This window comes from Thalassophryne amazonica, chromosome 19 (genome assembly GCF_902500255.1).
Source record: "Thalassophryne amazonica chromosome 19, fThaAma1.1, whole genome shotgun sequence".
Taxonomy (NCBI): domain Eukaryota; kingdom Metazoa; phylum Chordata; class Actinopteri; order Batrachoidiformes; family Batrachoididae; genus Thalassophryne; species Thalassophryne amazonica.
Window position 1 is genome coordinate 43,237,844 of NC_047121.1, and position 23,929 is coordinate 43,261,772.

Sequence of the window (23,929 nt, forward strand, 5' to 3'; positions counted from 1 at the left end):
AAGCGCTGCTCACCTTTTTCTCCAGAGCCTGGAGCCAGAGCAGCGCTGAGCTTAACTTTATGTGGTGTGATCGTTTTAGACAATGAAATTGATAATTACAACTGTAGTGATGTCATTCCCTTAATTCGCCCGTGCTGCAATCAGGTTGTGTCATCTCCATTCGTTTGTTACTACAATAAAATAAATAAAGAAATACATCTTAAGAATAAAGAAATCTGACAGATTAGGCGTGTCTTATTAACTGAGCGAGCAAATATCCACATGTCAAGAATTATTGACATGTGAAAAGAGAATACAGTGGTCCCTCGCTATAACGCCGTTCACCTTTCGCGGCTTCGCCGTTTCACTGAGTTTTTAGTCCAATTTTGCATGTTTTTTTTTACAGTGTTCTGTGTTCTGCGTGTCTGTTTATAAGAATCTTGTCGCCCAGAAGAAAAAAGAGCGCCAACAACTACTCATAACTGTGTTTGTCACTCGGAAACAAACACCTGCAGCCAGGTGTGAGTGGAAAAAGGCGCGGCGTCAGGATGAAGAGGCGCGATCTGTGAAATACTGGTCAGTCACTATTAATAATTTCTTATGTGTCCAACCTCGTACGTTGATCGTTAAAATTACATTCCTTATTTCTAAAAGCCATCATAATTATTTATAGGAAAACGTTCTATTTTTATTTCTCAAACAAATGTTTGGGCCTGAAAACAGTTTGGTCTTATTTTTCTACTAAGGTTTGAACTTTGAGAGTGTTTACACACGAGAGAAAAGTGAGAAAATGTTCATGCCTGATTGAGAAAAGTGTATAAAGTGGTTTTACAGGGTTTTTACAGCTTTAAAACGTCTATAATAATTGTAAAAAAAATAAAGCTATGTCGCGGACTTCGCTTTTTGCGGACTATTTTTAGAACGTAACTCCCGCGATAAACGAGGGGTCACTGTAACACTTTTTTGATTATACTACAAAACAACTGATACGACGGCCGCTTTTGACGCTCTATTGGCACGAGTCGTGATTGGTGGAGTTCTTTTTCTTTGCCGTCGTAAAATGAGGGTGTGTCTGAAGCGGAGTCTGAATATTTATGGGCGTGTTTATTATAATTACGATTGTTTTCACTCACCGCATTTATCAAGGTCACGTCAGACATACGCTGGAAATGGGCAGGTGCGCACTGCTTGATACATGTCACGGCAACTTTGGTGTACTTCAAATTTACACCGTAAATTTACGCCACAAGTGTGCAACGTTTATACATGAGGCCCATTGTGCAGTGGAGAGCCTTGCATGGCAGCATGCTGATGTGTCTGTGTGAATGTAAAGCATCATTGTAAAGTGGTTTGAGCATCTGCATCAAATTGAAAGGTGCTACAGAAATGCAGTCTCTTTACCAATTTACACTTTTTGATGTTGGGTGACCTTCAAAAGTCAAGCTTCAGATCAAAGCGGTTTACCTCTAATATTTGGAGGGAGTGTGGTTAAGCATGATGTCAGGGTTGTGGGTCAGTCGAGGATAAAATGGTTCTTTGGGTGTGTGTGATGGATGATGAATGAATGTCAGTAATCTTGGCGGTTATTCTCATCGTGTCTCATCCTGCCGCAGAAACTGGAAGATGCGCTGGTTTGTGCTGAGGGACAACAAGTTGATGTACTATGACAATGACAGTGAGGAGAAGCTGAAGGGAACCATCGACATCCGAGCCGCCAAGTACGACTTCTGAAGTCCAGCCTCCAAATCATGCACACAACACCACCCGTTTCAGCTGAATTTGCCACACATGCACACTTTGTGTATTTGCAGAGAGATCGTGGATAATCACGAGAAGGAGAACGCTCTGAACATTGTGACAGACGAGAGGACCTACCAGGTGTTTGCCGAGTCACCAGAGGATGCAAGGTGTGAAGGACACACGTTTTTAAACCTCCTCCCATGTTGTGGTGGTTGACGTTGTTGACCCGTGCCTGTTTTTGTGTGCAGCGGGTGGTTTAATGTGCTCAGTAAGGTGCGCGTGTGCACTCCTGAGCAGTTGCTGGACATGTCCCATGAGCAGGCCAACCCAAAGAACGCCGTGGTCAGTATTTGAGCACACTCACTGCCCTTGTGTTGAAGCTTGTGGTCGAACATGATGACAACTAACAATTAAGAATTTCTATTTTAAAAAATTCTTCTCCTATGTTCTACTTGTAGGGAACTCTTGATGTGGGGCTGATCGATTCTGTGTGTGCATCCGACAATCCTGATCGGTGAGTACTGAGTAGTAATCCGGGTGCCTTGGTTTTTAGCATCAGTTCTGCAAAAATAATGAGTGTAATACTTTGGGAACCACTTCAAATTTAGCACAGTAGTATTTTAAAACTTCAGTCTACACTCCGTCATTATTACTTGCATGGCTCAGGGGGATAAGCTGTTGGGCTACCAATGTGTAAACATAAGTTTGATTCCTGCTACCTGTTTGTGCCGTTGGATGAGACACGTCATCTGCCTTGCCTCAGTCCACCCAGCTGTGAATGAGTACCAGCCTCACCTGGGGAAGCAACCTGCATTGGACTGGTGTACCATCCAGGGGGAGTCATAGACTCCGGGGGAATGTATCAGCACTAATGTTCCTCAGGGCCCGTATATGACTTGATTGTTCTTGGTGGTAGTCTGGAGGTTAAAAACGAGGTGAGACCAGAGGATGCTCAGCTCAATTTCCCATCAGACCAGAAAAAGCCCTTTTGCATGGTCCTTAATTTCCAGGTTGCTCCTGATATGCAGCTGAGCACCTTACATGGGCAGCACGCTGACATCACTGTGTGTGTGTGTGTGTGTGTGTGTGTGTGAGTGGGTGAATGTGAGACATCATTGTAAAGTGTTTTGGAAAAAAGACACTATGTAAATGCAGTTCATTTCTATTTCTAGTTCATAAATACTGCACAGTGAACATATTTACAGAAGCATGTTGGATTCACTGGATAAAAAAATTAGACTGCTGATCTCGTAATTACGAGAAAAGATATCATAATTACGAAATCAGGATCTCGTAATATATATATATATATATATACACACACTTTGGACTTCTAGTCTCTTGCAGTAAAGAAGTGGGCTGAGGTTAGCTAATGACTGTAATCAAACACAAAATGTGGATTTTCCCCTAAGGTGCTCCTGGATGAATGTCCAGGAAGGGGCATGCCCCCCTTCCTCCTCCAGATTTCCAGCTTTCACTCACACAGCCCCACCGACCACTGAGGGACGAAGAGGGGCTCACTCCCAGCTGGGCAAATGCCAGTCTGGGTGCCCTGTGTCCCTCCTCGTTAGAGGAGTTTCATTCAACCGGGAACATTTTAGGGGGAAAAACCACTTTGTGTGCGCATAGAAGTGGTGTGTGATCACAGTGCAATGTCGGCGGTTACAAATTGGCCGATTTTCGATTATGACTTGGGAATTCTCACACTTGTCTTTACTGGACTGAAAGTACGGAAGCCCATTGTATGGAAGTGATTACACACAAAAATAAATAACTAAATAAATAGCCTGATCTTGTAATTCCAAGATCCTGATCTCGTAATTACGAGATCAGCAGTCTAATTTGTTTTTTACCCGTGAATGCAATACGCTTCCTTCCATACATATTCAATATCCAAAGATGTTTTTTCTATCTACAATACTTTATCTTTGCAGGCCTAATTCCTTTGTCATCATTACGGCAAACCGAGTGATCCACTGCAACAGTGACATGCCAGAGGAGATGCATCACTGGATTAGTTTGCTTCAGAAACCCAAAGGAGATGCCAGGATAGACGGACAGGAGTTTCTAGTCAGAGGTGAGAAAAATGTTGATCAGCTCAAATAAACAAAGAGATTTTATATTTGATGGTTGACGTTTAGTAAATTTGACTTTGCCTATTCCAGAATCCACCTACATATCTGTGTCAGACTCAATTTTTCACCTTTTGCCCTCAATGAGCTTGACCTTTACCAAAACAAATCCTTGAAGGGCAATTCTGGAGTTGACTGTCATCCACGGAATACGTTTGGGGGGAAATCATCAAAACTGACATGTAAGGTGTACAGAACAGACAGATAAACACTTCTGAACTCCACTTCCTTCTCTCATTCGCATCTTTCAGGCTGGCTCCAAAAGGAGATGAAGATGAACACAAAAAGCACCTCCCTAAAGCTGAAGAAGCGGTGGTTCGTTCTGACCCACAATTCCTTGGATTACTACAAGAGCTCAGAGCGTAATTCCTCCAAGATGGGAACTCTGGTCCTTAACTCCCTTTGCTCTGTCATTCAGCCGGATGAACGAGTCCACAGAGAGACAGGTGAGGGACAACAAATGTAGCTAAAAGGCAGAAACTGTGAGTTTAACTTCTGAATAAATGTAGGAGGTTAAGGTGGAGATGTAACCCTCTTGGATAAATGAAAGTGAAAGTGGAATTATGCCACAGTTATAAAACATACACAAGCTCTCATTTGATTTTTCTTTGACTGTATTTATTGGCAAAGCATCAGCTCACACTTATGAACTCCTTTGAGTTTATTTTGCTTATTTCACAAACTGTTGGACTGAAATGATTTTGACAGACTTGATTCAAACATGACAAAAAGCAGGGTTTTCTTAGGTTAAATCAAATAAAAAATGTTATTGTTTTCTACAAATTCTACAGTTGTAAACCTATTCTGTTATATATACTGTAAAAGTGTGTGTTTGATCCACTTTTGTGATTTGCATCTGTGTTTCTCCCTATCCACCAGGTCATTATTGTAAATAAGAATTTTTTTCTTAATAACTTACCTGGTTAAATAAAGATTAAATCAAATCAAAATCTTCATAGAGTCCATTAGTCCTAGTCCCACTGCTCCCAACCTCTTTATATTATTTGATGGTGTATATTACAATTCAATTTTAATTTATTTAGTTTAAACTGTGCCAAATCACAGCAAAGCTGCCTCAAGGTGCTTCACGCAAGGTCTAAGGTTGGTAAGGTCAACCCCTAGAGCAAGCACACAGGTGACATCGGTAAGGAAAAACTCCCTCTGATGACAGTGATGAAGAAACCTCAAGCAGAACAGACTCAAAGGGGTGACTCACTGCTTAGATCATTCTAACAATTACAAGGGTTTGCAAAGTTTTACAAAGCTGAAGAAACAGAAAACAGGAAATCAAACAACATAATAATATAAAGAAGATGAGAAGGCCACATAGGCATTAGCACCACAGGCAGGTGTCATTACAGCCCCAAACTGATTTTTAAGTTCACAAATAAATGTAATATTTTCAAATAACTATCAAACCAGATACAGTTTTGTTCAATTTACAAAAATAAAACATGATTTTGTTGACATACACCATTAATCACCTTTAATTGTACTGTTGTCTATAAATCTGTTGAATTGAAAATCAACAAATAATGGGAATTCACCATAATTCGATGTTTTTTTTTTAATTGTCACACTTTTGTAACATTATGTAACCTACATTAGTGCAACATATAGCCAGCCATAAATGTAAAAACAACTTCAACATACTCTCCTTAATACTAGGACTAGTGGACCCTAGGTCTAGTGGGAAGTTCCCTTCTTGACTTTATTGGTTTTATTAGCTTTTAAGCCTTTTGACTTTTGCAAAAATTCTTTTTTTAATTCTATGAGATAAACTTCAAAATTTGCTTCTCTAGCGACATCTAGCTTGTAACAACATTGAGCTCCAGACTTAATTAAAACAACAATAGCTAACAGCTACTGCCATTTGTGTCTTTCTTTAGCAGGTTTTCAATAGTTTTCTGACATTGGCTTTCTTCTGTTTGCTTTTCTGACTCATGTTGGCTTCTGTTAGATTTTGTGACTTTAGCTAGCTTTATTTACAGCTATACTTCATTAATTCTTGGCGGCAGCAGCTTTTATAGCAGCACAGTTCAGCTTAACAAACAGCGGCAGGTTTTTCAGTCAGTATAGCAGCATTTACACACATTTGCTCCACTCAGTGCCGTTGTGCAGCCACTAAATTCATGCTGATTTAATCCTGTACTGACAGGTTACTGGAACATCATAGTATATGGAAGGAAACACTCATACCGCCTCTACACTAAGATGCTGAATGAGGCCATGAGGTGGGCAGCAGCCATACAGGGGGTCATAGACAGCAAGACTCCCATTGAAACTCCAACTCTGCAGCTCATCAGAGATATCAAGGTACAGTACAGTAGACCTCAGCGGTAATACTTTGGAACAGCATTTTAAAAATCTATGCATGCACACTCATTCCAACAGTGAATCATGTTTTCTCAGGAGAACAGCGTGAACCCAGAAATAGTGGAACAAATGTACAGGAGGAACCCCATCCTCAGATACACTCAGCATCCGCTGCATGCCCCTCTGTTGCCGCTGCCTTATGGAGAAGTCACCAGCCGTAAGTACAGCACCTCATCCCATGCAGTAAAATAGGGGTTACCAACCCTGCTCCTGGAGATCACCTCCCCATGTTCTTCCCTGCTTGTTACTGCCCTCTACAGGCCAAAGCTATTTTGTTACAGCTGAAATCTTATAAATTACTCATCTCAGCCCCCCAGTGGTGAAAACAGAGTACTGGAAACAGGTCCTTGTGTTTGTGTACATAACTAAAAGATTATTGCTATTGTTAAGAACATTTACTATAAGCATTTCTACCAACATCTTAAAATTTTCACAAGCTTCCCAAAGGCACTAAAACTGTCCGTCTTGCTGCATTCTTGTTTTAAATGACAGCTCATAAATGTTATACATGCTCACTATCCCCACTACCAACATCACAGAACCAATGGAAACATATATTGGCTTGGGTATATGATCTTATACCCAATAGAGACCACAATCAAAGCAGGAGAAGCCAAAAAACACTTTACGTTTTCGGTTACTACCTAGCTACTACCTAGTAACCTAAGTGCATGTCAAAATGTGTGACTCCAGAAGGCACTAAGTGAGTGCATACCTCTGACAAGGCCACATATTGCTGAAAACATCTTCTGGATCCTGGATCTAAAACATGTTCTGGAACAAATTCAAAATAAAATCTGGCACACTATCTATCTGCTCACGAAATTTCATTGACATCTGTTGATTGCTTTTCAAGTTATCCTCCCGAAAACAAACAGACAAACACCAGTGGAAATGTTACCTCCTTGACAGAGGTAATCACAACATTTCAGAAAGGCTTGGAACATACAGTGAGGAAAATAAGTATTTGAACACCCTGCGATTTTGCAAGTTCTCCCACTTAGAAATCATGGAGGAGTCTGAAATTTTCATCTTAGGTGCATGTCCACTGTGAGAGACATAATCTAAAAAAAAAAAAATCCAAAAATCACAATGTATGATTTTTTTTTTTTTATAATTTATTTGTATGTTACTACTGCAAATAAGTATTTGAACACCTGTGAAAATCAATGTTAATATTTGGTACAGTAGCCTTTGTTTACAATTACAGAGGCCAAACGTTTCCTATAGTTTTTCACCAGGTTTGCACACACTGCAGCAGGGATTTTGGTCCACTCCTCCATACAGATCTTCTCTAGATCTTTCAGGTTTGGAGTTTCAGCTCCCTCCAAAGATTTTCTATTGAGTTCAGGTCTGGAGACTGGCCAGGACCTTGAAACGCTTCTTACGGAGCCCCTCCTTAATTGCCCTGGCTGTGTGTTTGGGGTCATTGTCATGCTGGAAGACCCAACCATGACCCATCTTCAATACTCTTACTGAGGGAAGGAGGTTGTTTGCCAAAATCTCGCAATACATGACCCCATCCATCCTCCCTTCAATACGGTGCAGTCGTCCTGTCCCCTTTGCAGAAGAGTACCCCCAGAGTATGATGTTTCCATCCCCATGCTTCATGGTTGGGATGGTTTTCTTGGGGTTGTTCTCATCCTCTAAACATGGCAAGTGGAGTTGATTCCAAACAGCTCTATTCTGGTCTCATCTGACCACATGACCTTCTCCCATGCCTCCTCCGGATCATCCAGATGGTCACTGGTAAACTTCAAACAGCCCTGGACATGTGCTGGCTTGAATAGGGGGACCTTGCTGCCCTGCAGGATTTTAAACCATGTCAGCATCATGTGTTACTAATGTAATCTTTGTGACTGTGGTCCCAGCTCTCTTCAGGTCATTGACCAGGTCCTCCTGTGTAGTTCTGAGCATTCTCAGAATCATCCTTACCCCACAAAGTGAGATCTTCCATGGAATCCCAGACCGAGGGAGATTGACAGTCATCTTGTGTTTATTCCACTTTCTAATAAATAATCATAACAGTTGTTGTCTTCTACCAAGCTGCTTGCCTGTTGTCCTGTAGTCCATCCCAGCCTTGTGCAGGTCTACAGTTTTGTCTCTGGTGTCCTTAGACAGCTCTTTGGTCTTGGCTATGGTGGACAGGTTGGAGTGTGACTGATTGTGTGAACGGGTGTCTTTTATACAGGTAACAAGTTCAAACAGGTGCAATTAATACAGGTAAAGAGTGCAGAATAAGAGGGCTTCTTAAAGAAAAATTAACAGGTCTGTGTGAGCCAGAATTCTTGCTGGTTGGTAGGTGTTCAAATACTTATTTGCAGCAGTAACATACAAATAAATTATTAAAAAATACATTGTGATTTCCAGATTTTTTTTTGTTTGATTATGTCTCTCACAGTGGACATGCACCTAAGATGAAAGTTTCAGATCCCCCCCCCCCCCCCCCCCCCCATGAATTCTAAGTGGGAGAACTTGCAAAACCGCAGGGTGTTCAAATACTTATTTTCCTCACTGTATCTCTGAAGACCTTTTGTGATTGCTGAAGTCCCATTTCATCAGGTATTTTGTGTCTTCTGTTATTATTACTAGGGTTGGGTATCGAGAACAGGTTCTTTTCAGGTATCGTTAAGAAATAATTCAATCCACCGACTGTTTATTGGGAAAATTATCATTTCTCTACGTTGATTAAAGACCCTGCAGCGGGTCTGTAATCAACCACTTCTGCAGCGCGACTCCACTTTGAAGCGTGAACCAATGACGCAGTGCTTTGATCCGCTGGCTTGTTGGTTCTTTGATTCGCTGCTCTTCAGAAGCGGCAAGTCTGCTTCTTAACCCCTGTCAAAGCCATTAAAATATGTCAATCATGACTCACTTTTGTGTGGATTAAAGTCACTAACTGGGACGCTTGTCTTGTCGCAGTCAAGCAACAAGAATCGTCCTCCGTTCTGTTGACACAGCTCCAAACGCTGTGCGACTCTCTGCCGATACAGAGTCTGTTCGGAATAAATAACTTCAAAACGCATTACCGCTTTACATAAAATGACACCTCTTTCCAAACTCTGTAATACAGACAATAAAGTACAATAGACTAAAAGGTTTTTTCCTCCCAAAATGAGACGTCCTGCATTCTTTATGAATTACATCCTGACGTGCAGCACAGCCGGCTGCAAGAGCTCTGCTCAGATGTGTGGAAAGACATTCATGCCAATAATGTCTGAAAGGAAATGCTTTTGACAAAAACTACAGATTCATATTTATTTACTTTAAGACTCAATAAAATGTTGTTGACATAGAAAACTTGTAAAGCCTACTTTTAGTACACAGAAAATTCACAAGAGGTATCGATAAAGAATCGGATCAATAAGCGGAATCAATAATGGTATCAATATTGATAAAATCTTATCAGTACCCATCCCTAATTATTACTGTACTCAGGAGTAACAATCTCAATTCTCACCCTCTCCTGTATTTAACACTCTTCTTCATGTCTTTTTGTTTGTTTTCCTGCACACAGTACAAAGACAGCAGGGTTATGCAAGTCTGCAGGATGAGGCAGTGCGAGTGTTTAACTCTATGCAAGAGATGGAGACACTCGCGGACACGGTGCCCATCATTCAGGGCATCCTGCAGACCTGCCAGGACCTGCGCCCTCTCAGGGATGAGGTATACCATCATTTTGTGTGTATGTATGTATTTTGTTGCTGTAAACGTTGACCGGTACATTTGACTTTTTTTGTTATCCAGGTGTACTGTCAAGTGATCAAGCAAACCAATCTCGTGCCTCAGCCTAACAGCCCAGCCAATCGGGCACACTGGCACCTGCTCACCTGCATGAGCTGCACCTTTTTACCCGGTCGAGCTATTCTCAGATACCTCCGCTTCCACCTTAAGAGGTACACTGAAGTATTTAAGGTAACTCATTCATGCGTCGCCTTGACGTAAATGTGTAATAACCGTGTAATATGTACATGCGACTTTGCTCAGGGTACGTGAGCGCTATCCTGGCACAGAGATCGAACGCTATGCCAGCTTCATTGGGGAATCCCTGAAGAAAACCAAGACTCGTGAGTTTGTTCCCTCTCAGGAGGAGATTGCAGCCTTGCTGGTGAGACAGGAGATGAGCACCACTGTCTACTGCCACGGAGGAGGATCCTGCAAGATCTCCATCAACTCGCACACCTCAGCCGGAGAGGTGCACGTGAAAAATGAGCACACATGCAAGATTCATCTGAAATACGTCAAAATCTGCTAGACACGTACAATATTGTTCAAATTGTTTTAAGTACTGTTTTACTAAATAAAATTGATATTGTAATCACTGTGCTCTTACTAACTGGTTGGAGTTTGCACCTGTTGGAAGGTTGTGGAGAAGCTGATCAGAGGTCTGGCAATGGAAGAGAGCAAGAACCTGTTCTCGCTGTTTGAACACAACACCTTCACAGACCGAGCGCTGGAGAGCAGAGTGATCGTAGCAGATGTTCTGGCCAAATTTGAAAGGTATCGTGTTTCTGCATACAGTTAGGTAAATGTAGGTACGGCTCAGCGCATTAATGAATAACAGCAAACAGAGATTTCTGACGTCCGCCAATCCGGATCCGGATCACCTCCAAAATTCTGCGGAGTGTTCCACGTCCTAATATCTATCTGTGCTGCAAATTTGGTGAGAATCTGTGAAGTACTTTTGATGTAATCCTTCAAAGCTTATATAAAGTAAAGTCTTGATCCAGAATCCAGATTCGGATCCGGGTCACCTCTAAAATTTAATGGAGTCATGGCCTAATATGTATCCGTCATGAAAATTTGTTGAGAATCCATGAAGCAGTTTTGATGCAATCATTCAAAGTCTATATAAAGTAAAACTTGATCCAGAATCCGAATCTGGATCCAGATCACCTCCAAAATTTAATGGAGTCTTCCGTGGCCTAATATGTATCTGTGTTGAATATTTAATCAAAATCCTTGCAGTAGTTTTGACGTAATGCTGCAAACAGTAATCCTTCAAAGCCTATATAAAATGACACTTGATCCAGAATCCGGATCCGGATCACTTCAAAAATTTAATGGGTTCTTCCATGGCCTAATATGTATCTGTGGTGAAAATTTCATCAAGATCCGTGCAGTAGTTTTGACGTAATCCTGCTAAAAGACAGACAGACAAATAAATAAATAAATGCCAATGATTTTCTTACGTCCTTGGCAGATGTAATAAAATTGAAAATGGGGAAGCTTCAGAGAAGAAGACAGATTGCTTAACTAAATTATTCTGCTCAGATAGATGCTTGTTGATCAGAGTCTCATTCTGTTAAAGGTAGGTGAACAGTTTAATTAAATTCATTCAAAAGCACTTTGATATGAGGGCTGGAACATCTCTATATATACAGTATCTCTAAATATATCTCTATTTACACCCATGTGTAAATAACAGACAGGCATAAATCTGATTCAAGCTTATTCCCCCGTGAGTTATGTGGGTATGTATTTCTTTATTTTCACTCAGAAAACTTCTTGAACGCAGACAACATCATGATTAAACATTAATTTATGTTGGCCTATTTTTAATAAAACAAAACATCCACTGCCTAAATAAATGAAATGTGACACTTATCATGTATTTCTGTTTCCCCCCATTTCTCCAATGTTGCATTTCTATCTAGGTTTAAAGCCCCTACAAGTGAAAAATACTGCTTGAATCCGTGTATCTGCATTTATACCTGTTATAATCTGTGAATTTGCTGTGGGCCTGCGTGCACACCAGTGTATGCACCAAGATGCAAAACTTCAAAATTAATAAGAAGACAAATACCATATGTTTCATTTAAATCTATTTCAAGGCACTTTGTTCATACTGTACATGGTAGTGATTCACGGGTCATGGTTTTTGTAACACCCCACCCCACCCGTCATGAAAGCCAATCTGCACTGCCTGACCTGCAAAACTATGTCAGCTTTGTTACTTTATGACCTGTCTGCAATATTTTCTCACCAAGCTTACCAGCAACCGCCCAACCTGCAAGTCAAAGCATGGGTATCCTTGTGTTACGACTTGACCCTATCATCACTGGTACATTGTATCCAGAGAGTCTGCCTCCAGTTTATTTAGTGGACAGTTCTATGAGTTGGGTCCGGTTATATTTGGACACTGACTTCAGTTATTCAGTGCTTTTGTGTGTTATGTCTAATATTAATTTAGAGATGCTTTTGGACACGTTTTCACTCTGAGTCGGGATTGTTTCAGTTTGATGGTTTGTTTCTGTGTGTACCGTTTCCCAGATTGACGGGCAGTGAAGAAGAGGAAGAAGAGGGTGAATGGAAGCTCTACTTCAAACTCTACTGCTTCTTGGATGTTGAGAGCATGCCCAAAGAAGGAGTGGAATTTGCCTTCATGTTTGAACAGGTAACGGTTGATTACAACATTGCATTGTAATTACTTTATCCTAGTATAAATTATTTAACAAATTTTATTTTTGAGTTTCTAAACCTAATACTAAGCAGTTGCAGTTATGAATGAGAAATAATGTGTATTACATGGTAATTATCATTTACTAAATATGCCATTTTGGGTCTCCTGATAATATAATTAATAATTTTGAATTTTTATGTTTTTCATTTTCATCTCTCAGGCTCATGAGTCTTTGATAAGCGGCCACTTCCCAGCATCAGAGGAGACTTTACAGCATCTAGCCGCATTACGTCTGCAGTATCTCCATGGTGATGGTGCAGGTCGGGCTGGATGGAACTTGGGTACCGTTTATCCAATCGGGCGTCTCCGCAATCGGATCCTCCACTCCACCAAGCAGGGCTCGGGGACTGTGGGTGGAGCAGCAGGGGGTGGGAGCGGAGGAGCAGGAGATGTGAAGAGCATGGTGGGAGGGCAGGTCGGGGTCGGGACAGAGAAAAGAAAGACGCCCAGCTTCTTGGACGGCACCTTGAGGAGAAGCTTCAAAACTGGATCACTCAAGAAACAGAAGGTCAGCGAAAATCATGAAAAGTGGAAATTGTAGCAATGATAATATAAAAAAAGACAGTAAAAATTTTTGAACCATTTTATAATTAAAATGCGTGTTAAGCATTCAGCACCTGTCAACTACAAATGTGAAATAGTTTTGTGAAAAGTACATTTCCTTTTAAATTACTGTATTTTTTGGAGTATAAATCGCACATGTCAAAAAATGTCTCTTGAAGAGGAAAAAGCCAATTCTAATCCAATTACATTTGTTCTGCAAATTGGTTAATCATTTGAGATTTCCAACCATAAAATATTGATTTTGATGGTGGCAAAATATTTGACTGTTTTGCATTTGATGTATTATTCCGCGCCCTGACCGCTTTGCTATGCAGATATCAATAATGGCGCTGGATCGACGACATTGTTGCTACGGTAAGCTTTGCTGACTGAATTACTCTACTTACAGAAAAATTAACTGTGCAAAGGATGGGAATAACCCTGTTATGTCTAATGATTTGCGGACATTCATGTTGGAGTTTACAGTCGCAAATTAAGTTTTACTAGCAACGCGATAAACGCTAATGCCGCGTTCACACTGGATGCCACGCGAGCGACGGCGGTGAGAGGTTGTGATGTAATCCCTATGGAAGGATGCGTTGTGGTGCCACAAAAGTCCAAGCCATGCAATGCGACACGATGGACGCGAATAAAGCGACGCGAATAAAGCAATTTTGAGCGATGCGTTTGTGGCGCGATATCGTGTCGTCCTCTTCCCCAAGTTGAAAAATCTGAACTTTTTCGTCTTCTAGCGCTGCAATGACCAATCAGGGACTGGATATGTAGTGACGTGGAGATGTCTGGAGTTTATACTTGATGTGGACATGTCCTGTCTCTGGGAATCAGCCTGTGAGCAGGACCTATGTCCCTTTTGTCCTTTATTTAACACAATTATGAGTTTGAGGGGAGAGCAATGAACTGCAGCAGCAGCCAGTTTTTTTTTTTTGTTCACATGTGCGCGCGTGAACGAATCGTCCGTGAAGATAATTTTATTAACTACAGAGATGTATAATAAAACAAATAGTGACTGGCTTATAACACAATTATGACAGAGTTGGAGGGGAGAGCGAGGAACTGCAGCAGCAGCCAGTTTTTTTTTTTTTTTTTTCTCACATGTGTGTGTGCGAACAGGACAGGAGGTCCTCAAACTGGGTCCTGGAGAGGCGGAAGTACTGCTGAAAGCGGCCGGCATCCAGGCGGAGCTCATGATGAATTTGTGGCATCGCGTGGCGTCCAGTGTGATGGCGGCTCAAGCAGAGCAACACACCGGGTGATGGTGGCGCGTCCATCACCAGGCGAGGAACATGAATTTGTGGCGTCACGTGGCGTCTGGTGTGAATGCGGCTTAATATCTTTTTCTGTGTCATGAGTTCTTTAATTTGGGATTTTTGTGCATTGCATACTGTATTTTTTATTACTGGCATTCAATTCTTTTATTAATGGAGTTTATTTTTTTTAGTGCTTTGATTCTTGGGAAACTTCTATATAAATAGTCATTATAATTACTATATTATAATTACTTTTATTAATAACAAACTTGTGAATTTTTTGTATTAAAGTTGCACTGGAGTATAAGTTGCAGGGCCTCCAAACTAGTAAAAAAATGTGATTTATACTCTGGAAAATACAAGACGTGTAATCTCATGAATACTAAAACCTGTACTGAAAGTAGACTTTGGCACAGGACTCATAACACCACCTTAGCTTATTTTATTACATCCCCACAGATACAACAAAGACCTTTTCCCCAAAAACTATGTCCAGCATATAACCTCATTAATCATGGCACTATCAGTGTAGCTAATATTACATAGTAGTCAGTGACCGCTAATTAGTGCTAACGATTCTACCATACAAATGAACTAATAATAAAATGTCACTCACTGAAAATATTGGACCATTGACTTCTTAGATGGTCCTTTGTATTAAATTCATTTGAATTTAAAAAACCTCAGAAACACACCTGAAGCCTGCTAATGGACAGCTGCTAGCATCGTGCTAGTAGCTGTCACTCTATTCAACCACACCCCTCATTATGCAAACTAATAACTTATATAAAAATTCAGCCCCCCGTACAGTTTTCTGAACTGGGAAACTAGCTATACAGACAAAAATAGTTTTTGATACCAGGCTGCAATGTTGAACACTTTAAGATGGGGTTCTATGGGGATTGACTGGCTTTGTGGAGCACAACCCCAAGTGGCCATTCAAGGAATTTTGGCACTTGCACTTTGGCTTCATTTTTCAGAACCAGATGTTGTTGTCTGGTTTTTAGCTACAAACTTTAATATCTGTTTTTAAGGCTCACGGTGACATCAGCTTGCTGCAAATGTGGATGTATGAACCCCTTTAAACAGTGATATATGGAATTCTGCTGATGAATTTTCCTGCAGTTATGGTATACGGCAGCGATTCAACATCTTATGCAGCCCAACAACATCACACAAAACACTTTCTTAATGACACTGGCAGTTTTAAAGTGCATTTGTTCATTGCCTGAGCTTTATATACATTAGGTGGAGGAGGAGCAGATGCTGGAGATGTGGGTGAAGGAGGAGACGTCTGCCACAAGGACCAGCGTTCTGGAGAAGTGGACTCGTCTGCAGGGAGTGCCCCAGCACCAGGCCATGCTTAAATACATGAGCATCATTAAGGAGTGGCCGGGATATGGATCTACACTGTTTGATGTTGAGGTGAGAACGTCAGAGGAGAAGAATGATTTCAAGTCCAATCTGCAAATAATGTTTAAAATGCTGTGCTCCAGTTTATCCTCTCAACCTCTGCATGTTTTCATTTCTTCCTGTAGTGTAAAGAAGGTGGTTTCCCTCATGATCTCTGGCTGGGTGTGAGCGCTGACAACGTGTCTGTGTACAAGCGAGGAGAGCCTAAACCACTGGAGACCTTCCAATATGAACACATCACCTTCTTTGGGGCTTCACAGCCGTGCACCTACAAGATCATTGTGGATGAAAGGGAGATGTTCTTCGAGACTCCATTGGTGAGAGATCTGACAGTGTGCACAGTAGAAGCTGCACTTACAACATCAGTTTTGATTTTTTTTGTTTTTTTCTCTGTGGTATAAGTTGGGGACATGATATTTTAATGGCAGGACAGCAGAATCTGTTTTAGATGTGTAAATATCAACTCTAAAGTAAATTATAAGTACATGTGCAAATGTTAAAAATTCTCAGCAAGAAACAGGCCTTAAATGTTAGGTAGTAATGTGAAAAGTGGGATGGAGTCCTCACTCACAGAAGAACGTACATAGGAAGTTCTACAACCCCTGGCAAAAATTATGGAATCACCGGCCTCGGAGGATGTTCATTCAGTTGTTTAATTTTGTAGAAAAAAAGCAGATCACAGACATGACACAAAACTAAAGTCATTTCAAATGGCAACTTTTTGCCTTTAAGAAACACTATAAGAAATCAGGAAAAAAAATTGTGGCAGTCAGTAATGGTTACTTTTAGACCAAGCAGAGGGAAAAAAAATATGGACTCACTCAATTCTGAGGAAAAAATTATGGAAACACCCTGTAAATTTTCATCCCCAAAACTAACACCTGCATCAAATCAGATCTGCTCGTTAGTCTGCATCTAAAAAGGAGTGATCACACCTTGGAGAGCTGTTGCACCAAGTGGACTGACATGAATCATGGCTCCAACACGAGAGATGTCAACTGAAACAAAGGAGAGGATTATCAAACTCTTAAAAGAGGGTAAATCATCACGCAATGTTGCAAAAGATGTTGGTTGTTCACAGTCAGCTGTGTCTAAACTCTGGACCAAATACAAACAACATGGGAAGGTTGTTAAAGGCAAACATACTGGTAGACCAAGGAAGACATCAAAGCATCAAGACAGAAAACTTAAAGCAATATGTCTCAAAAATCAAAAATGCACAACAAAACAAATGAGGAACGAATGGGAGGAAACTGGAGTCAACATCTGTGACCGAACTATAAGAAACCGCCTAAAGGAAATGGGATTTACATACAGAAAAGCTAAACGAAAGCCATCATTAACACCTAAACAGAAAAAAACAAGGTTACAATGGGCTAAGGATGAATCTCGAATCTGCATTGGGCAAGGTGATGATGCTGGAACTTTTGTTTGCTGCCGTTCCAATGAGATTTATAAAGATGACTGCCTGAAGAGAACATGTAAATTTCCACAGTCATTGATGATATGGGGCTGCATGTCAGGTAAAGGCACTGGGGAGATGGCTGTCATTACATCATCAGTAAATGCACAAGTTTATGTTGATATTTTGGACACTTTTCTTATCCCATCAATTGAAAGGATGTTTGGGGATGATGAAATCATTTTTCAAGATGATAATGCATCTTGCCATATAATCCAATTGAAAATCTTTGGTGGAAGTTGAAGAAAATGGTCCATGACAAGGCTCCAACCTGCAAAGCTGATCTGGCAACAGCAATCAGAGAAAGTTGGAGTCAGATTGATGAAGAGTACTGTTTGTCACTCATTAAGTCCATGCTTCAGAGACTGCAAGCTGTTATAAAAGCCAGAGGTGGTGCAACAAAATACTAGTGATGTGTTGGAGCGTTCTTTTGTTTTTCATGATTCCATAATTTTTTCCTCAGAATTGAGTGATTCCATATTTTTTTCCTCTGCTTGGTCTAAAAAAGTAACCGTTACTGACTGCCACAATTTTTTTTTTCTGATTTCTTATAGTGTTTCTTAAAGCCAGAAAGTTGCCATTTGAAATGACTTTAGCTTTGTGTCATGTCTGTGATCTGCTTTTTTTCTACAAAATTAAACAACTGAATGAACATCCTCCGAGGACGGTGATTCCATAATTTTTGCCAGGGGTTGTAATTGTGCATTTATGCATCTGGTCATGTTTTGACCATTGATTACCGCATCCTCACTCAGGCATATGATTCCATGCTTCTACCCAGTGCGGTGCATCATAATGTTAATTCTTAATTAATTTTCTGGGGTTGAAAATAGGCATGAACACAGAATGGTAAAGTTCAACTAATATTTTGGTGAGTGTATGAGGGCAGTGGGCTACCCTTCAAGCTTCCACCTTAGAGCTCCTATGACCAGTGTTGTGAAAGTTACTTTTTTAGTTGCTTTATACAGTTACTTTATGCAGTTACTTCATTAGCAACATTATGCAATTACTTTATTACAATCTGCCTATCAGGTGTGGCACAAACTGTAAGGACACAACTGACAACTGCAAACTCACACGCCTGATAGATTTCAAAAAGTGGTTTTATTGGCTCAACAGGCAGGTGGTCGGTACACATGTGGTCCACAGTAGAGGTAGCAGGCAGATAAGAAACAGAGGTGTAGTCAAAAAACAGGCACCGGTCAAAATACAGAGCGTAAGGGCAATCAGAGGCAAGACAAAACTCGAGGTCAAAAACAGGCAAGGTCAAAATACTGATAAGCTGGCCAAAACTAGGTATGAAACAGCGGCTGGAAAGTGACACAAAGTCAACAATCTGGCATTGAGCTGTGAGACTGTGAGGGCTTAAATAACTGGCGGTGTGATTAGTGAAATGAGATGCAGGTGTCAGTGAAGGTTCTGGAAGGGGACATGACTAGTGAACAGAGATATGCATGGGACAAGATAGTGAAGGCAGGAAAACAGAGTGGGGTGATGAAACAGACAAAGATGCGTGAGCAGGTGCAAGAGTGGGAGGGAGTGAAAATGCAAAGCAGACCAATCAAAGTGTGGGAGCTGGAGCAGGGGCAGTCAAAGAACAAGAGGCAATAACAGAAACCATGGACAGAATGCAGAACAACTAAGACTGGTAACAAACTAAGCATGAACATAACTGAATAAACAAATGAGAAGAGCAAAATAAACAACTGAAAAACAGAGAATAAACAAACCCGGTAACAAGAGAATAATGCAATTAATAAAAGATAACTGATAAACAGAAAATACAATAAATAACAGAAGACTTTATAACTTTTTTAACATCACAAGAAAGGTTCAAAAGAGATAAAAGGTAATGGAATCGCCTTGGAATTCCCATAGGAATCTTGTAAGACCACTTTCCTATAGGAATCTTAGAGATTTTTTTTCTCATAGGAATTCCTATAGGAATCAAAGATTTTCCCATAGGAATTCTGATAGTAATCCTTACTTTACTTTACTTTATTCATGAACAAAAATTTCCATGAACAAGGAACAAAAGAAGATAAATCTTGTAAACATTGTCCCTTATATCATAAATTCATGAAAAACATCCATAAACTTTTCCAACCCCAACACCGTCACCTCGTCAGTTACCAAACATCAAATAAACATCATTAATAGTGGCATAACTGTCTTACATTTCAGCAGCTGCATTCATTTTTCTTCTAGTTTACTGTATTCTCTCATAATTTTATCCTTATACATGTTTTTGATCTTGTAAACATTTGCACAACATTTAATTTCTTCACTCAGTGCATTCAAAAGCTTAACTCTATACACAGAGGGACATTTCTGTTTCATAGTAGTTTGTAAGTTATATTTTATTCTATGGCAAGGGACCTATGTAACAAAACTGAATAAATTTTGGACTTCGTCTGGTAAAATACCACACTTAGCTTTCCACATAATAAGAGCAGTTTTTGAGTCAACAAAATCTTTAAATCTTTTATCTCCCCCCCCAGGAATTCCTATAGGAAACTAATGTGATTTCCCCTCGTAGGAAACCTCTAGGTTTTTTGATTGGGATCCTGTAAGAATTCTATAGGGTTTTTTCCAATAGGAAATCTGTAGGATTTCTGATAGAGTTCCTACAGGAATTCTATTGGATTCTGAATACTAAACAATTTTATTTTGCTATTGGGTCCCGAAAGGACTTTTTGTGTCAAACAAAAATGGTGTGGTACAGGATGGAAATCAAGCCAAAAGACAGGTTATACCACATGGATGTCAAGGGCAACCTAGCTGTAGTATTTTTTTACACTTCACTTTGAACCCACCAAAAGGAACTGAACCAGTCACTTAACTGAAATGCAATTACCATCCATTTGAACCTGATACACACAAACAGATGAACCAACCACTCTCTTCCTTTTAGGTTGGGGAGATCACCAAGATCATGAGGGCCTACATTAACATGATGGTGAAGAAACGTTGCAGCATCATGTCTGTGAGCAGTGTCGGCAGTTCCTGGGTCAGGTGATTTCAGCCATCCAATCACAGCCCTTGGTTCGTCCGGTGGGACAGAAAGAGGCGCCACTTGCCTCGGACTCACCTGCATTGGTTGGTTGTTTTGATGGAGGTAGTCATACCAACCAGCTAATCCTTGAGGTTGAAACAAGAATTTGGGACGACCGTCTAGCATGGAATAACGAAAAGCAAGACAGAAAAATGGACCCAGAAATCACTCGCACGCTCTTCTGACCTTTGTTTCAAAGGGGATAGGCGTGAACATGTTGTGGTGGTGGGGGGGGGGGGGTGGCACCAATTTATAAACAAGCATGAAAAAGGTATAATTAGTATTTTGGTTCAGTCCTTTCAAATACATGACTCCAGCTGTAGTCCTGCATGTAGATGTTCAAGCACACTCCAAACCTCTACCCGTTTTCCTTTCTAACGCCAATAAGCACAAACGCTCAGCTGCCCAGCCTGTCCCAGGTGCCCTCCCCCCTTCACTGCCAGACAGAGGATAGCCAGCGTTCACAGTTCAATTCCATTTTGACCTCCTCTTCTTACTTACTCTTACAGTTTCAGACTCTCTCTTCACTTTCTTTCATCCATGTTCCCGTTAGATCCTCTTTGCTACTAGCATTACGTTATAATGTTGAATTTCTTCTCGTTGCTTTCATGATGTTCCATCTTTCTCAGTAACATGACTGGATATACACTCTATGATCATTTTCTTGAAGACTTGAGGTGGAAGGCTGAGGTCTCTCTGCCCACCAAACATAATCGGATTCATTGATCATGTCAGCACCACCTTGTGGCCACACGGAGAAACAGACGCAGGAAGTGGCTATTACGATTTCTGAACTCTACATAAACCTCCTTCAGAGGAAGAGGTGTTGGAGGATGTTTGGTTATATTGAGCTGTGTAATTATCGACCTCAAACAACAGAGAAGACATTGAACCGAGAACGGTACGATACACAACGGTTTTCTACGTGTTGCAAGAAACTCCACTGCATAATTCTACTGTATATTCACATCATCATAAACTGAAGTATTGTTTTGTACTGTATATCACACTAAGAATTGTTGCAGTTTGGTGGCCGCAGCATTGTATAGTAAAGATTCCACACTAAAAGCAATGTGACACCTGTTGTGTTAAAAAAAAACAAAGTGAATGGTGTTAAAAAGAAAAGTACATCCAAATATACCCATAATGTACATTATTCATTGGCTTTTCCATTAATATGACGCACAGAGTTCTTCAAATATAAGAATCCTTAATGAGATTGACCGCCATGGTGGTCACATTTGCTGTTTTTCACAGTATTTTAATTTATTTTTCATCTCTGGGACTCACTCTACAGTATTAACTTGAGCCATATGAAGCTGTGTATCCTTATCTCCTTTTTTTCTAAGTTGTGACTGAAACAATAATGTGTCTGAAAGCAGAAGATCTGCAGTTTGTTTGAAACTGTCTATGAACATGTTATTTATTACTGTGTGTCTCTCCTGTTATATTATCCACCTTGAGGTACTGTGTTTGGAATGCTGCCGTGTGCGTATTGATGGTGTAATGCAAACGTATTGTGTGACTGAAAAGAAAATGGGAAATGAAAAAACTGAACTTTGCAAAGAAATAGTGTTGTGATTGTGCGGGACTGCAGGGAGGGTCAGGGATTATTTATTTGTAATATGTATTGCAGTGGCTAGATTTTGTTTGGAAGGACGGGATAATGTCTTTGAGCATTTTGGAATTGTTTAGCAGAAGATGAGCGGGTAAGACACCGTGTGAAAGTGGGCTTGGAAATTGTCTGGCAGGTGTGGCAGTGGGCACCACCAGTCATCAGTGCTTTACGTGGCATCATCCCTTGTGGATAACTACTTCAGATGACCAAAACATTAGGGGCTCTATCTTCCACCAGGTACAAAGACACATGGACGCTTATGCGGGCGCGTTGGTTAGCCACAAAACTGGTTTGTTGATACTGTCCATACCCAAACAGTGTTTGAACCTTAGACCATCAAAAACCTGGTCTGAAGCTCAGCAGTGTCCAGTATCGCAGAAAGAACCCAACACTCACACGCGCCTTACATGAACAGGTTCACAACGTATGTACACCCTTCTTTCTGGCACATACACTCACAGCCACTTTAATAGGTACACCTTTCTCGTCCCGGGTTGGACCCCCTTTTGCCTTCAGAACTGCCTTAATTCTTTGTGGCACAGATTTTATAAGGTGTTGGAAACATTCCTCAGAGATGTTGTTCCATATTGACATGATAGCATCACGCAGTCTCCCATTCAAACAGTCTGCTTGTTCTCTCCTCTGATCTCTGATGATACCACAATGCTGTGTGCCTGCCATAGTCCATTTTAAAAGGAATGACAGGCACCACTGTGATTGGTTGTTATTCGGTTGTTAAGTGTGGCGTGATTTTCAACTTCCGGGTTCAAACAAAAAAATGGGCGCTTTGTCAGCTATTTGTGGTCGGTGGTTGTCTGCATCAGCTGAGCTTCTTTCAAAGCTAAGACCTCACAGGCAGAGTTCCCGGATGTGCGACCGAGTCAGTAGGTCGTAAACATCACCGGAGCTGTCGTTTTATAGATTCCCAGCTGATGACAAACAGAAACAGAAGTGACTACAGCTGATCAGGTAGGCCCCCTACTCTGGCCTTTGTTTTGATCGCTGTACCAACCATTTATGAAATGAATCTCGTCAATTTACATAACTATAAGTGTTTTATTTGGACCCGGAAACAGATTTATTATGTGATGCGTTACATCAGAGCTTAACAGTCCCATTACATTTGAATTATGGCTTGCCCGCACCTAATGAACACATTAAATCTAATACCTCGGTGCTCAGGTCCTCAGCTTTGCACCAGTATTTTGTGGCATTTAAATTGCGGTTTGTGCTCAGACACACCCTAAATCAATTTGCACCTTCTGCACAACGTTTTGCTCCTGCTGTCAAGATAGGGCCTTTGATGTTTCCAGAAAAAGTCTGTGTCAAATATCAAAGCACCATCCAGCTGATGTAATTTCATCTGAGCTACCCGACTGGTTTCAGTGTCAATAACTATTAACTATAACTATTTGCTGCTTTCCCTTGCAAACTGTGGTGCTGTGTACATACCACCCGGCAGAATCATGCACATGGGGTTAGAATACACAGAACAAGGTCCATTTGTAGCTTTTAGTTTATTTAGTTTGGTTTAAATGATCTGAAACCAGGTTTAAACGGGAAGAAATAACCTGGAAGCCATAATGAGCTCTGAACCGGTCTGTTCTGCCTGTTCTACACCCGTGGCTCCGTCTGTCACTGATATTACATGAAGAAGTTATGCATAGCTGCTGAAATGTTACTGGTGTGTTTACCAAAAGACAACACTTTAATTTGGAGTCAGATTTGGATTAATCGGATCACAGATTTGCTTCTCTAAGGGCAACTTCATCACAAGGGTCCTGTCATCAGCCGCAGGCGGCCAGAGTGGGGCCCCTTCTTATTTTATGTTATGCTTATTGTATCATTAAATATAGCAAAAAGATGTGCTTGTTTAAAAG

General features: G+C 40.7%; 1 protein-coding gene across 1 annotated transcript in view; it reads left to right on the plus strand.

Moving 5' to 3' along the window:
* myo10l1 (myosin X, like 1) overlaps window positions 1-22,255 on the plus strand; it is a 178,515-nt gene extending 156,260 nt beyond the window's left edge. Inside the window, exons 29-46 of the mRNA XM_034195095.1 lie at window positions 1,593-1,697; window positions 1,791-1,886; window positions 1,968-2,061; window positions 2,178-2,233; window positions 3,654-3,796; window positions 4,103-4,297; window positions 6,010-6,167; window positions 6,264-6,384; window positions 9,745-9,893; window positions 9,975-10,123; window positions 10,215-10,422; window positions 10,591-10,727; window positions 12,501-12,624; window positions 12,851-13,198; window positions 15,750-15,926; window positions 16,040-16,231; window positions 20,291-20,391; window positions 22,183-22,255. Coding sequence (XP_034050986.1) covers window positions 1,593-1,697; window positions 1,791-1,886; window positions 1,968-2,061; window positions 2,178-2,233; window positions 3,654-3,796; window positions 4,103-4,297; window positions 6,010-6,167; window positions 6,264-6,384; window positions 9,745-9,893; window positions 9,975-10,123; window positions 10,215-10,422; window positions 10,591-10,727; window positions 12,501-12,624; window positions 12,851-13,198; window positions 15,750-15,926; window positions 16,040-16,231; window positions 20,291-20,391; window positions 22,183-22,255 — 2,626 coding nt within the window. The remainder of the gene's footprint in view (window positions 1-1,592; window positions 1,698-1,790; window positions 1,887-1,967; window positions 2,062-2,177; window positions 2,234-3,653; window positions 3,797-4,102; window positions 4,298-6,009; window positions 6,168-6,263; window positions 6,385-9,744; window positions 9,894-9,974; window positions 10,124-10,214; window positions 10,423-10,590; window positions 10,728-12,500; window positions 12,625-12,850; window positions 13,199-15,749; window positions 15,927-16,039; window positions 16,232-20,290; window positions 20,392-22,182) is intronic.
* Window positions 22,256-23,929: the final 1,674 nt, after the last annotated feature.